Here is a 14,978-nt window from a genome sequence, read left to right as displayed (position 1 = left end):
ATGAAGTGTATTTCTCTAGTATGGCCAGCAAGCGGTGCATGTTTTGTATTTAAAGCTGTTACAGAGAAATGACTGTTCCTTCTTTAGTTTGACACAGAAAGTAAGTAACCCAGTTACTTTTTAAAAATGTTGTTCTGGGCTCTGATTAGCCCAGGAGCTCAAATTCAGTCAGGATGTACCATTTGTTTCCCCCAGTCTCAGTTTGGAAGTAGAGAGAAAGACCTCTTTACTGAGACCTTGTTAGCAGTTATATTCTGTAACCTGTGAGCAGCTATAGTTCTTCTATTTCCCAAGCACTATTCAGGTAGTGATAAAATGTTTAGATAGTTTTATAATTTATCCTTATTCAGTTACTTGTTATTTGCCTGTTATTTTCCAGGAAATGTGGGACCACTGGGAGTGTGGCCGCCAGTAACCTAGAAATCACTGGGGATAATTTGAGAGTGGGAGATTTGCCCAGAGGCAGTTGGGACCCAGCTGGTGGGAGGAGAGTGCTAGTGTACCGCACAAATGGCAGGAGCAGGCAGACCTCAGCTGTGCTAGGGATAGATGCTCTAAGTGGCCGCAGGGGTAGCCCCGGGGGGGGGGGGGGGGGGGGGAGGTACTAGACATTTTGTGACAAGGTGTATCAATATTTTTGAACTCTAAATGAACGTATAGGGATAATCTGTATGGAGCAATAATTGCAAACTTAACCACCTTTCTGAGCAGACTAGATTAGCCACTTCTCTCTTTATCTACCACCATCTACTAGACTCCTAAATTGGGTGCGGATCCTATAGTTTTTCTATGCATGAATGTATTTCTTTATTTTATTTTTCTTTGTTTATTTACTGTTGTGACTACTATGATTTTAAGTACAATCCCCCAGATTCTATATATGATGCCCAAAATTGTACATACAAATGTGGGTGCATGTCCAATTTGTGTGCATAATTTAATTGAGTAACAAACCAATTCGCACTGATAATTGGGTGCTGATGATCAATTCTCAGTGCTAATTGGCAATAATTAGATTTTAGGCACTATTCTATAAAGATGAGCACGTAAATTCTTGTGCATGGATCTGAAGGGGTGTGGCCATGGGAGGGGCATGGGCAGGTCATGGGCATTCCAAGAATATGCCTGATCTGTGCCTAATTTAAGCATAGGGATCTACTCCAGATTTCAGCTGGTATAAATCCTCATACCTAAAAGTTGGATGCGGATCTTAGCGCCAAGACGCCATTTTATAAACCGCCCAACTTGGGGCACCATTTATAGAATAGCACTAAGTGCTCTTTTTTTTTTTTTTTTTTTTTTTGTGTCATGTACAGAATTTGGTTCAGGACGTGTTATCCTATATAATAAAACTCACCCTCAACGTTCTGAGGACACTTACGTCACTGTCAGGTCCTCCGGGCACTTCCTTCCGGTTCGAAGCCTTCGTGGTGGTGAAGCCATCGAAAACACTGTGTTGGGGCCCCGCCCTTGCATCAAACGTGATGACATCGAGGACGGAGCAATGGCATCAGTGGCTTCACAACCAAGGACGCAGCAGATTGAAGGTGGCGTGCCGAGGTCCGCAACAATGGCTGCCTTTTCATCATTTGATCCAATTTTTAAAGAGTTATGGGGAGATTCTATATACGGCGCCTAAAAAATCCATGCAGAAAACAGTGCCGACTACACGTATTCTATAAGCAACACCTAGATTTAGGCGCAGTATATAGAATATGCTTAGTTGATATACCAGCAACACGCATCCATTTACGCCAATGAAAACGTGGCATACATCCTGGTGCATAGTTTTAGGCGCACTGGGCCATATTCTATAACTATGCGCATAAATTTTGGAATGCCCACAAAACACCCATTTCCCCGCCCATAACTATGCCCCTTTTCGCCTGTGCGCATTAGAAGTTAGGCACACTGCGTTACAGACTACGCTTAGTGACTTGTGCATGTAAGTTGTAATTATTGCCAATTAGTGCTCAGTTTTGCTTGTTAAGAGCTGTTATCAACGCTGATTGGCTTGTTAAGCCAATTAAGTTACACACACTGTTCAAGATTACGCTTGGATTTTGGCACAAATCTCTAGGCACGCAATATAGAATCTGAGAGTATAAGTATAATATGCTACTTTTCAAAATGTCAGTCTCAGAGCCTCTGCCAACGTGGCCAGGTTTCGATAACTTCATCAGGGTAGAGGTCGGAATCACATTGCTGCAATACCTGGATATGCAGATAGTGGACAGTGCTGAACATTCAAGTGTAAATTTACATGCTGTGGCAAATGAAGGAGCCATTTTACTAAGCTGCAATAGGTACAAACTCATGCTTACAGCAGGGTAAAAAGCACTGCCACAGGGCACAGGGCACGCTCAGGCATCCTGCAGTAGTTTTGTGCTCAGCGTGAGCTACCCATGCACTAAAGGCCACACGCTAATGGGGAAATTAGTGCAAGACCATTAATAGAAAAAATGGAAAATGAAGCCATTTTACCGCCGTGCTAAAAGTGACCTCAGCATGCAGGAACGCCCTGCGCTAATGATAGCACTAGATACTTTTTAGCACAGCTTAGTAAAAGGACCCTGAAATATCAACTGTGGAATTTGAATATTGACCCACAAATAACTGCAGTAGTGACCAGCTCCTGTATCTGTCCATTTCCATTTGTATTTTTAAATTTTAAGCTCTATTGAGCAGGGACTGTCTCTCTGTGTCAGGTGTTCAGCGCTGCATGCGTCTGGTAGCGCTATACAAATGCTAATAATAATAATAATAATACTGATGCCAGCTTTGCAAAGAACCTGTTGTCTGTTACAATGTGACAGAGTGACTCAAAGTAAAAACACATCTATTTGCAAACCCCATCTGCTCGCTTGCTTACAAGCCATCTAGTGTTGCAATCAACCTGCCACCTCGCTTCAGCTGATACGTGAAAAGTGACTTCTTATGCAGCTTCCAGATTAGTTATTGGTGTCTTTATTGTACTGCGTGTGCTGAGAATTGCAAGAAACGTCAAAGTGCCCTTAAATCATGAGACATTGATAGACCACTTTATTATACATTGTTTCAAAACAGCAAATAAGATTAAGTCAAACTCACTACAAATATGAGACATTTTTTAGTAATACTGTACTAACACATTCATGTATTCATAAGAATCAAAAATACGCTGACTTCTACCATCCTGCAATACCTGCAAAAGGCAGGATGAAAGGATATCGAGACACTTTTTCCACTGTTCCCTTTCTGCCCCCAAATAATTATGCATGCATGAATGTTTGAATAGAGACTGATATGGCTGTGAATCTGTTAGTCTATTACTCCCGCATACCAAGGCCGGGGCAGTGGGTTGGTCCACCCCTGGTGCAGGCAGCAAGGAGGTGCGCTAAGCAGTTATGCAGCTGTAGGCTCTGCTGGTCCCCTGCCCCCTCTAACATCAACTTCCTGTTCCTTGCTCAGAGGAGGGGGTGTGCCACCCAGGGATGGTGCTCTGCCCCAGTTGGCAACCAAGGTAGGTACACCATAAATATTACAGTGAAACCTCGATTTTCGTTGACTTCAGTTATCGTCAGTTTCGGTTTTCGTTGATTTTTTCCAGTGAAAATTTTGTCTCGGATTTCATCGGTTGCCTCGGTTTTCGTTGGTGTGCCCACGTGACATCGCTGCTAATTTTGCGAAAACAAAGGGCGACCCACGCGTTCTCCTGCTCATTGTGGCGTTGTTTCTCATTGTGTGAGCATCACCCCACGCATCTAACGCAACGCACGCAAGATAAAATCACATGTGCTCAAATCTCATTTTCCCTGTTAAGTGTTTCCCTTGCTAATAAGTTAACCCTTTCCCTTTAGCTCCATCATGGGACTATATTTATTCTCTATAAAATGTGTTTTTGGTATGTATTTTGGAGTGTCTAGAACGAATTAATTGGATTTACATTGATTCATATGGAAATAATTGCCTCGGTTTTCGTCTGTTTCGGTTTTCGTTGATTGTTTTCGGACGGATTATCAAAGAAAACCGAGGTATCACTGTATTTAATCTCTTCTTTCCTTGTGTGGTTGCAATCTTCTGCCCTATCATGGATTGTAGCTTTTTATTCTTTATTTTTAACACTGTAAACTGCTTTTAACCTGTGCACCAAATAAAGTGGTATATCAAGTTTTTAATAAACAAACACACACGTACTTAATATTTTATGCCATTCCTTCTGGATCACAAGATATGAGTTCTTATAACATGGACAGCTGGGATGAGAAGACAGTTCCAGGGATATTGCAGAGCCAGTGGGCAGAAACAGAAACAGAAGCACAGTAACTCTAAGGCCCAGATGCACAAAACCTAACGAGCCCACAACTTGCGTTTTAAACTGGTTCCAGCCAGTTTAAAACGCAAGTAGTTCACCCCGGGCATGCACTAAGGGCATTTTCCCTGCCACGGTAGCAGGCAACGAAAACGGAATGCAAATGATTGAAAAGCTATTATAATGAGCTGCACTACCGTTGCAGCCCATTATAATGAGATGCACTACCGTTTTTCCGATTCCCTTACCGTAGGAACCCTAACGAGATGTCTGACCTCTTGTTAGGGCTCCTGTGAGGGAATCGGAAAGGAAAAGGGCCCCCAAAAAAGGTAAAAAAGAAAAAAAAAAAGCAGGGAGCGCATGTGAGGGGGCATCCTTTAAGGACATACTCTCCCTGCGCTTCTGAGAGACGTCTTTTTTTCGCATTTTTTTTTTAGCTCTGCCGGCGCTGGTGTTTTTCCCCCCCTTCTATTTTGTCTTCGCCGCCCCTCCACAGCAAAACTTTTATGTTTTCCTGGTTGCCAGAGAATCGGGACGTCCCTTTAGATTAGGCTCCTCTTCCTGGTCTCTTCAGCCAATCAGAGCGCGTTTCGCTGACAACAGCCAGCTAAGCCCGCTTTGATTGGCTGAAGAGACCAGGAAGAGGAGCCTAATCTAAAGGGACGTCCCGATTCTCCGACTCAGGTACCGAAGGACTAGAGAATGCAAGTGAGCTACAACGAGTAGCTCATTTGCATTCCCTATCGTTGATGCATTCCCGTTCCCTACCGATTCGCTATGGAATCGGTAGGGAACGGGAATTACCAATGTCTTTAATGCATCTGGGCCTAAGTCCTACTGGGATGGAGCTGAAAATTAAGGCGTCCTTTTACTAAGGTGCGCTACCTGATCTAGCACACACTAACAGCTCCTGGGAGAGGTCTCAAAGAGCAAGCCTCCTTCATGAGGTCCTAGATTTTGATACTTTTATTGTAACCCACTTTGGTTTCTTGCTGATATAACGAGATATTAATAGAGAATAGAATAGAATAAAACATTTTTTTTATTTTATGGCTCTGGCCTGCGCTCTTGCACTGAACTGAGAGTTTAAGTAAGGTATAAAATGGAGACTTACAGCCATGGAGGTGTCTGTGCAGGAAAAGGTCCCAGGATCTCCACTTCATCTTCACTTGACTGACAACAGCTACACTCATAACACTTCTGACAACAGTTTCTACAGGTCCATCTACAAAGCAGGAGATCTGAGATCCTGGACAGAAAACCCTATACCAAGGCAGACATATTTTAGTGATAGATTCGTCACTATTGTCAACTTTATTCCCTAATTCATTTTAAATACACATTTGACACTGAACTGTACTGAAAGGAGAAATGGCAATTTTTTCCTCTAAATATATCTGATTACCTTAAGGGACACCTCAACTTAGGTGACGTGGAAAAAAGTGCCCTGTATGCTACACCCCATGAGGTATTTTTATAAAACATTTTCTGTATGTAAAACATGTTTCATATGCAAAATATAGTTCTTATAAAATCATGTGGCTAATCACTTGCTTATAGGCAAACATTGCTGTCATAGCTAAGCTCTGTACATCTCCTTTGCTGATTTACCGTACACGCTAGAGCATCTAGTATTAACGCCATTGCTCTATGCTATTTCACCAACATCAGTCATTTTAAAGACTTGATCCTGGTTTACAGTTTTACCTTTCATATGCTCGTACTGTTGATTATTTTATAACAGCCAGATACAGACACCTGAGGCAGTCACTTTTGCCGAAACACGGTGCCGTGTCCAGTCAAGTCATAATACAGAATAAAGTGTATTATTATTCTTCATCTCATCGCCTTGGTTCTTTGGAAGAGTCTTGTTGATCGCCCTACTTCCCCCTCATTGCTTTATAGATAAACATGCTGCCAAGATGGCATGTACTGATACGCAGGCTGAGCACAGGCTTTCCCAGAAGCCTAGTTTGCGCAAAGCAGGGGCAAAATTGGGATGTACTCAAATATTTTATTAAAATCTGTGAGTGCATGCATGTACTCACAAACATATTCACACCTTCTTTGGAGCAGGAGGAAATTTGTCATGAGCATTGTGCACGACTGGGGGCCATTACAGAAAAGTATTTTATAGACATATAAGCCCCTATGTTACCTTTATAAAATAAGCAAATGGGCAAAAATATACAAACATTTCAAAGGGAATTCAAAACTATCAAACACAAACATGCCCAAGGCAACTCCCCTTAAAGTAATTATATGGACCTCAGCGGTGTCAGCGGCTCTTTCACTAAGACGCAGCAGGCCTAACGCTGCCTTCCACGTGGTAAAAGGGCAGTACCGCAGGACGTACTGAGGCATCCCGCAATAGTTTGGCCATCAGCACACACTACTCCAACAGTAAAAAATATTGTTTATTTTTTGTCATGGGAGGCTTCTCTGGGGGGGGGGGGGGGGGGGGTGAAAATGCACACCTGTGCTAATCGAGTAGCGCGCGCACATTACTGGGCACTACCCAATTGGTGCAAGAGTAACATGGGAACCATTACCGCCTCCTAAATGGGTCCTGGCAGCAGTGGCGTAGCAAGGGCGGGGTGGTGGGGGTCCGCCCCAGGTGCATGCTGCTGGAGGGGTGCAGAGAGCAGCTGCATGCCTGTCGGCTCCGCCGGTTCCCTGCTCCCTCTGCCCCGGAACAGGTTACTTCCTGTTCCGGGGCAGAGGGAGTCAGTGGAGCTGACAGCCGTGCAGCTGCTCCCAGCAGCTATAAATGCACCCGGGGGAGGTTGATGCGCCGAGGGGGTATTGCACTGGGGGGGGTGTCATGCTGCCCCCTGGGGGGATGGATGCCGCTGCACCCGGGGTGGGGGTGCACAGCGGCGATCCGCCCCCGGTGGCCGCCAACCTAGGAACGCCACTGCCTGGCAGTAATGGCCACATGCTAATGGGGAAATTAGTGCATGACCATTTTAAAAAATACCAACTATGGCCATTTTTCAGCCACGCTAGAAAATGGACAGAGCGTGCGGCAAACCCACATGTTAAACGCAGTGCTGGCCACTTTCTAGCATGTCTTGGTAAAAGGACCCCTTAGAGTCATATCTTCATTACCCTAAGATTTATACCCCCCACCTCATCACTGGTCCTGTATTTCCAATAAACTTTACCATAACATGCATCATAAATGTCTGTTCTTGAACTTACTTTGAAACCTTAAATATTTCAAAATTTAACAGAGATCAGTACTTATCTTTTTAAATAGCTAAAAAAGTGATTTCCCAGTCAGTCGGGGAATTACATTCAACATGTTTCACATTGAAGCTATGTCAAGGAGGAACTTCCCCATAACTTGCCGACTACGCCATCTTAATTGGAAAAAGAATACTGGTTACCTGCCAGTGGCGTAGTCGGCATGTTATGGGGAAGCTTAACATAGCATCTTTCTTAACTTTTTATATAGGTACCCTGTTATAAAACTACTCTCTACATGGCTAGATGTACCCAGAGTATCGCAAAAGCATATTAATGAAAATATATTGCATCTATAATTTGAGGTTTATAGGTCACTCTGATCTCTCGACACCTTCCCTTGCATACTGCAGGCCCATATTACATTTGATAGGAAACGCAACACGCATTCAATGGCTTCATGATAAGGTACCTGGGGGCAAGGGAAGGGTTTACAGGCATGACTCTACCTTTTGTTACCTAGACCCCAAACTGTTAAACGATCTGCCAATGCACATCAGAAATCAAACATCTCTTCCTAGATTAAAGCAAGCCTTCAAATCCCGTCTCTTCTCTGTTTCCTTCTCTGGTACTGCTTAAAACTTCCCTAATCTGCAAAGGTTACTTATACCCTCCCCCTCCTTCTCATATTTGTTTTATATAATATAACCCGCTTTATGCCTATGTCCAGGCCCTAGTGTTATATGAAGCAAGTGAAATAAATAAATCAGATACCCAGATCCCAGATCCACTTATGCAGAAAACACAATTCTGAGTCAGCTAAATTAAAGAGCTCCTTTAAACGTTTCCTCATTATAGTAGTAAAATGTTTACATTCTAAGAATTTTAACAATGTAACATTGACCCCGCCCCCCAATCTCTAACAAAAGAGTAAATATTCTTCTAGTTGACGATGTCATAATGTGTTACCAGCATCTGAAAACCGGTGCAGAAAAACAAATGGTGACATCACTGTGACATCATCAGACTGGCGAAACTTTGTATCCTGCGACACTACAGCTTAAATTGAGGTTCTGAGGAAATACACCTGTTCTCCATCACTTTGCAGTTCACCAGTCTTATGTAAATTACATAATAGATCGAGCACAGTGATAACAGCCTCTTTGGTCATAACAAGAAATTTGAAAGCATGCATCTATCACAGTAAAAAAGGTGCCTACCCGTTTCCTTCAGAACCAGATCAAGCACCTTGTAAACAAAGCCAGGGAAGAAAAAATAAACAAGAACCGCAAAGACACATTTATTGACTTGTACATTTTGTCCACACAAACGCTACCAAAGGTCACCTGACTCTTCCATGAAGAACAAACCAAAAACATTAAGATAAAACAGGGCATCGGGTCCTGACAGTGAGCAGCAACAGCAGAAAAGAAAGGAAATGAACTCACCTCATTTATTGGTTCCAACTGTCCTTTTAGATACCCAGAATGAAGCAAAAGTGGATTTAAAAAAAAAAAAGGAAAAAGAAAAACTAACTTAGTGGTATTCAGATGACTCAAAACCATCAACTATGAATCTATCAAGAATTTCCATGCAGAATTATTAATGGAGCCATTTTTCAGGAACACAGATGCGCATGTCTGCATATGAATGATGATCACAAAACACCCTGCCACTATCCCTTTGAACCCTTTCACATGTACTTCAAGTTTGGTATGGATATTTATTTATTTGTAGCATTTGTATCCCACATTTTCCCACCAATTTGCAGGCTCAATATGGCTTACATTTGCCGTAGTGACGCGGTTGCCATTTCCGGTCCATAGAATTGCAAATGATGTCGACATCAGGTGCGTACATACATGGTAGAAGAATACATCAACATTGTGTTATTGCATAGGTATTGACGTTAGGGTAGGCGCTAAACAGAACAGCTATATGACAGGGGAAGGTCATGATGAAAGCACACAGGAATAGACAAGCATGGCTACTGAAAACAGATCTGTTGAAGAAGGCATACCACAAACATCCATCTTAAATACCAAATAATAAGACTTTACACGACCTAGACATAACTGAAATCTTACCACTTGACTGATGAACCTCTTTGCCATTAATGAATAAGCACTACCACTTCAACCTTTATGTCGAATATGGTCTCTCCATAGTCAATGACCTAAAGTATGCTACAATCCAATTCATGACTCAGGAACCTTCATGAATTACCATCATTTATTCTTCCTTACCATGTATATGCACACGAAATATATCTACACCATGATCTGTTCCACGTATGTTATGTTCCATGTATGTTACCACGTATGTATGCAAATTAACGCATTACCATTTGTAATTCTGTTACCCGGAAATGGCAACCGCCATTACGGCAAATGTAAGCCACATTGAGCCTGCAAATTGGTGGGAAAATGTGGGATACAAATGCTACAAATAAATAAATAAAAGTCATCTACTCTTCCAGAACGATGCTAAACACACACACATGTACACCATGAAAGCAGCCTAACGATTCCTGCAATCCCCTGAACCTGCATAGTTTTTGTTGTTAGAAAATGCCAAAAAAAAAAAAAAAAAAAAAAAACCAACAAAAAAAACAGAAGCCATTTCTCAACAAAGTTCATAGGATCGATAAAACTGGGAGTTTCATGTCCCGGTGGGACAGCACTTCACAGAACCAGGACACTGTATCAGTGATTTCACAGTGAGAATACTGAAAGGTAACTTTAAAACCATACAAGAACGTAAGACCTTTGAAGTCAGAATGATTGAATATTTTAACACCCAACAGAAAGGACTTAACAAGGACCTGGGGTTCCTAGCCCATTATAAACCATAAAACTGTATGTCTCTGTTGATCACCCTCCCCTCACCTACCCACACCCATCCTGTTAGAATATCAATGATATGCTTTGATGTCCCCATCCATACCTCCGACCCACCCCCATCCTCCCACCCTGTCAGACTGTCATAGTAATGCTTGAATGTGTTCACTTATATACACTGTCAGCTAGTACATTTGCTTATTTCCGATCTGACGAAGAAGGGCAACCTTCGAAAGCTAATCAAGAAATGTATTAAGTTATGTCCAATAAAAAAGGTATCATCTTATTTTCTTTTCCATGTCTTACAATAAATCACCAGTTTTCCCCTCCCAGTTCAGAAAGGGAAACGCTTTTAAACTAACAACTCCTATATCTGATCTCAAAATCTTTAGCCCCTGTTTTTGCAGCGCATGAGGGAAAGGTACCAGTGCATTAGTTTCAACAATGTTGAGTTCAACCAGAATTTGACTCCTATAACAACCACAGGACTTCAGTCTCGTTTACAATAAAGATGATTCGCTCTCTTGGGAGGACACTGTATGTGTTTATTGATTGTTCCTTTGCAACAGAGATAATAATGTGATTCTAATAAGATTTTCCGAGAAATCCAAATCACAAACAGTAGCAGCAGATTGGTAATATTTGAATCTGGAGAGAAGGGGAACATATGAATACATAACAGATGGCAGATTAGCGCTGTGTGTTCTATCACTGAAGAATACCAATGTGCTGGGGTCTATATTTAAATTTAAATTAAAAAAAAAAAAAGCACATCATGACCAATGTTTGGAAATCATGCATGTGCTTTTTATTGGCCTTCTAATGGACTTATGGACCTCTGGTTTCCAGTGAAGAAGCAGAGAGAGAGAGAGAGAGCTGTTAATCTTTTTCATTGTGCAGCCCTGAGCATCAGCAACAGAATATAGGCTCTGCAATTAGCTGGAGTCATCACCATAACAACGTCAGAGGCTGGAAAGCTGACTCACCCATAACTACCCCCCCCCCCCCCCCCCCCCCCCCCCCCCCCCCCCGTCAGAGCATAAAACTCAGAAACAACATGTATTTTCACCCGAGCCCCGGCCACCCCTCTGCTGGAGCTCAGAAATAATCTTTTTTTTTCTTGTTTACCCTTCCCAACCTTCACTCTAAAAGCCATCTAGAAAGCACCTGCAAAGCAAAATATACAGACAAGGAAAATAAAAGCAGCAATATAGAACCTGCAACACAAACGTATAAGTCTGCAGCATGCAAAAAGATTGCTGGGAACAAGCCTACTATGTGCAAACTAAAAAGAAAAATTGTGGATGCTGCAAAGAGAGCATTCAGCACCTCTGGGAGGAGAATGTCAGCTAATTCCTAACAGTGACATCATCCAAATGCTGGACTCAGGGTACGTATATATTGTTTTCCAGAAGGCGCTGTGATCTGTGTAATCCCTGATCAAGAACTTTTAGCTGGGTTAGATGATTCATGGGAATGGGTGCTAAAAATTGAGGATAAATCTAGGATAATTGTGAATGAAAGCTCCTGGAGCAACAGCCCAGTAAATGCCAATTCAAACAAAGTGAAGGAACAACTGGTTCAAAGAAAGTGGGGGAGGGAGGGGTAGGGGTAGGGGTGAAGGGAGGAGAGAGAACTACAGGCATTTTTTTCTTCCAACACTGTGATTTCTTAGTAGGTGGTATGGTCTGTACAGATGGCACTATTCAGAGTGACCACATGGTGTCAGTATCATCTATTATAATAATAGGAGTCTGTCACCTATTGGCTTCTTATGGTACTGCACTTTAAAAGTAAGTTTTGTTCACCACCACCCCCCAACCAGTTTTCACCTACATCCTTAATTTTGGGGTGAAATATTATTCTGGGTTCTAGTTTTTAGATACATTTGCCTATCCTGAAAATCTGGTACTGTAGATTGATTCGAGAGAGAATGTATATATAAGAAAAACATGATTTTACACACTTTTTACAAAATCTCTATACTTTCTGGGACAACACCTGATTTCTAGATTTTAGATACATTTAGCTATCCTTAAAATTTGGTTGAATAGCTTCCTGCATAGACAGACAAGGCAAACATAAAAGCGATTTTTAAAGCCTCTCCCACTTTTCAAAAAAAAAAAAAAGAAAACAAGGTTTGATATGGGAAGCAAAGGGAAGGAATTTCAAACTTAGCTGAGGCCTTTTTCAATTATAATTCAAGGTGAGATACATTCAGTTACAACTGTCCCCAGAGAACTTACATTACAGTGCTTGAGGCAAGCAATAGAGAGTTAAGTGACTCACGAAAAGATCACAGAATCTCCACCATCGTGAACAACAATGTGGAATCTGCTTTATGTGTGCAAGGAAAGAACTCACCAGATAACAAGTAAAGAATCTGGAACCTACCTGTGTATAACTATAAAACGAAACACGCCTTCTATACCCAACAAACAAAGCGCAAAACGCTGTTTACAATAGATAACAAAACACTTGAGCTGTGGCACTCCCTCAGCCCCCAACTGAGCTCGGTCTAGCGCCTCCTTCCGGTGCCAATAGTTACTGCACTCTGTCCTGGACAGAGAGATGTGAGGGAAATTTGCCCCAGCAGACTAGTTCTACAGATAGGTACCAATAATAATTAGAACAGATTAAATCTACCAAGTGTTCTTGCCTGCAACCCCCCAGCGACAGCCAGAGGACACCATGGGCAGGACCATAAAGCCACAAAATGACACGAAATCGGCAGCCTGCCAGTCCCCACCACAACTGTTGCTTTCCAGGTGGAGCTGTGGCTGAGCATCCTGAGACTCAAGTCAGGCACCAAACCCTGGTCCGTGGGGTGAGCAAGTTCCCGAGGAGAGAAAAAGCTCTCTCAGCTCTCCTATAGTTTACCTTCCCGGACCTTTTGGCTAAGCCCCCGGGCATACCTGAGTTCCAGCCTTGCTTTTTTATAGAATTGATAGGTAGTAGTGGCATGAGGGTCGGGTTGAGCCCCGATCGGCCACCATTTCCCGGTACCGTACCTGGATATACGCCATGGTCCTTTCGCACTTCTTCCCGACTCAGCCCTGGGAGGAGAAGGAAGGAGACGTGACTGGTTTAGCTGATGAGCGGCGGCGCTGACCGGCCCTTCTCCTGCCGGGAGCTTTTCATGGCCGCATGTGGTGGCCGCTTTGATGTAATCGTCCTTGGCTTGTTGTGCGCCTCTGGGTGCTGCTGCGGCTGTGTGTGTCGGTGTTACTTGTGGATGACAGTCAGTGACTGTGTGGCTGTTGTCTCTCTCGCCTGTGTGTGAGTGACAGTGTTTACGTGATTTAGCATGTGCGTGTGACCGTCCGTGTAATTTCCGTGTGTGGGTTGTTTGTGGGTACAGGATGCATATGTGGCAGTGTGTGTCTTGTGGGTTGCATACATGAAGTTAGGAGCGATTGGTTTTACATAGCTCTTGTGTGTGTAGATATGTAGTGGGGTGTTGCATGTTTGTGTCCGTGTGTGTAATTCTCAGCGTGCGTGCATGTCTGGTCCGTATGACTGCCTGAATGTAGGTTTATGGCTGGGTCTTTCTGACTCTGTGGGATGTTGATTTCATTGGTCTGTGGGATGTGGTTGTCATAACGAGGTTATTCTGCTTTACTTGTGGTTCCATCTTTTATAGCAGTAGTTACTGAAGCTATAGGGTGCAGTGTAGCAGCTGCTGATTTTATCACTTCGGTTTGTTCAAGAGTTCCTTTTGCTCGATTCCCGGCGTTTTTCAAACTTAAAGAAGCGAATTGTGTAGGGAAAGGGGAAATACCCCCTTCCCTTCACAAAGAAACCAGGTGAACGATCGGGGACAAGCTGACTTGGCCCCAATCTAGCTTAAAGAAGTATCCTTCATTTGAAAGAAAACTTTAATTTTCTTCTCCCCCCCCCCCCCAAAAAAAAGAGCCCCCCCCCATGTATCCCTCATAAGGATTTTGGTGAAATCACCGAAAGAAATGACAGGGCATTACTTTATTTGTATTAATTGTCCCGTGTTACGACAAGAACAAACTTAGTTTCCGTATTTTTGCATAACTTTCTCAGCGTCTCTTTTAAAAAGCTTCAATTTTTCTCACCAGTTGCTCTCCGCATTAAGCAAACGAACGGTTCACCTTTCAGGAAGTAAGTTTCAAAGGTATCCATCATTGCACCGGTATTTTGAGGTGCTAATGACAAAAATAAAACAAATAAGAAGAGAGTCCAGCTGAGGAAAAGAAAAATAATAACAATAATTAAAAAAAAAAAAAAACAGCAGGTGCAACAAGTCTTACGTGGAAGCGCGAAACAGCGACATCAAGTGAGCAAAGCATGTAAATGCTCCATATCCCGGATTGCACATTCTGATTCCCAAGGTTTTTGCCACAGGCAAGGGGGAACTACACGAATACTTCTAATTACTGCATTGGATCACTTCAGGAACTGCCTTTTTAGCTACTTGCAAGTGTGACCACCTGACTGCAGGTCATAAGGAGTAACCGAGTCAGTCTGTCTTCCTCCAGCGCACAACCCCCCCCCCCCCTCCCCCAGTAGTTAGCAAATAGGGCTGACATTAAGTGGGGCAGGTCGGCATGAAAGTGAAGCATAATAATATCCCAAAGTTGGAACTTCAGTGGTCACCCCCCTTTTTTTTTGCTTTGCTTTGTACCATT

General features: G+C 42.8%; 1 protein-coding gene across 1 annotated transcript in view; it reads right to left on the bottom strand.

Annotated features, from left to right (window-relative positions):
• Positions 1-13,529, bottom strand: part of SYT17 (synaptotagmin 17) — a 124,131-nt gene extending 110,602 nt beyond the window's left edge. Inside the window, exons 1-3 of the mRNA XM_030212181.1 lie at positions 13,332-13,529; positions 8,929-8,946; positions 5,406-5,554 (exon numbers count right to left, since the gene is read on the bottom strand). Coding sequence (XP_030068041.1) covers positions 5,406-5,554; positions 8,929-8,946; positions 13,332-13,346 — 182 coding nt within the window. The 5' untranslated portion in view covers positions 13,347-13,529. The remainder of the gene's footprint in view (positions 1-5,405; positions 5,555-8,928; positions 8,947-13,331) is intronic.
• Between the last annotated feature and the right edge of the window lie 1,449 nt (positions 13,530-14,978).

The sequence above is a fragment of the Microcaecilia unicolor genome, chromosome 8 (assembly GCF_901765095.1).
Source record: "Microcaecilia unicolor chromosome 8, aMicUni1.1, whole genome shotgun sequence".
NCBI classification, from domain to species: domain Eukaryota; kingdom Metazoa; phylum Chordata; class Amphibia; order Gymnophiona; family Siphonopidae; genus Microcaecilia; species Microcaecilia unicolor.
The sequence above is the reverse complement of the archived record's forward strand: the minus strand, read 5'-3'. Positions and strand labels throughout refer to the sequence as shown.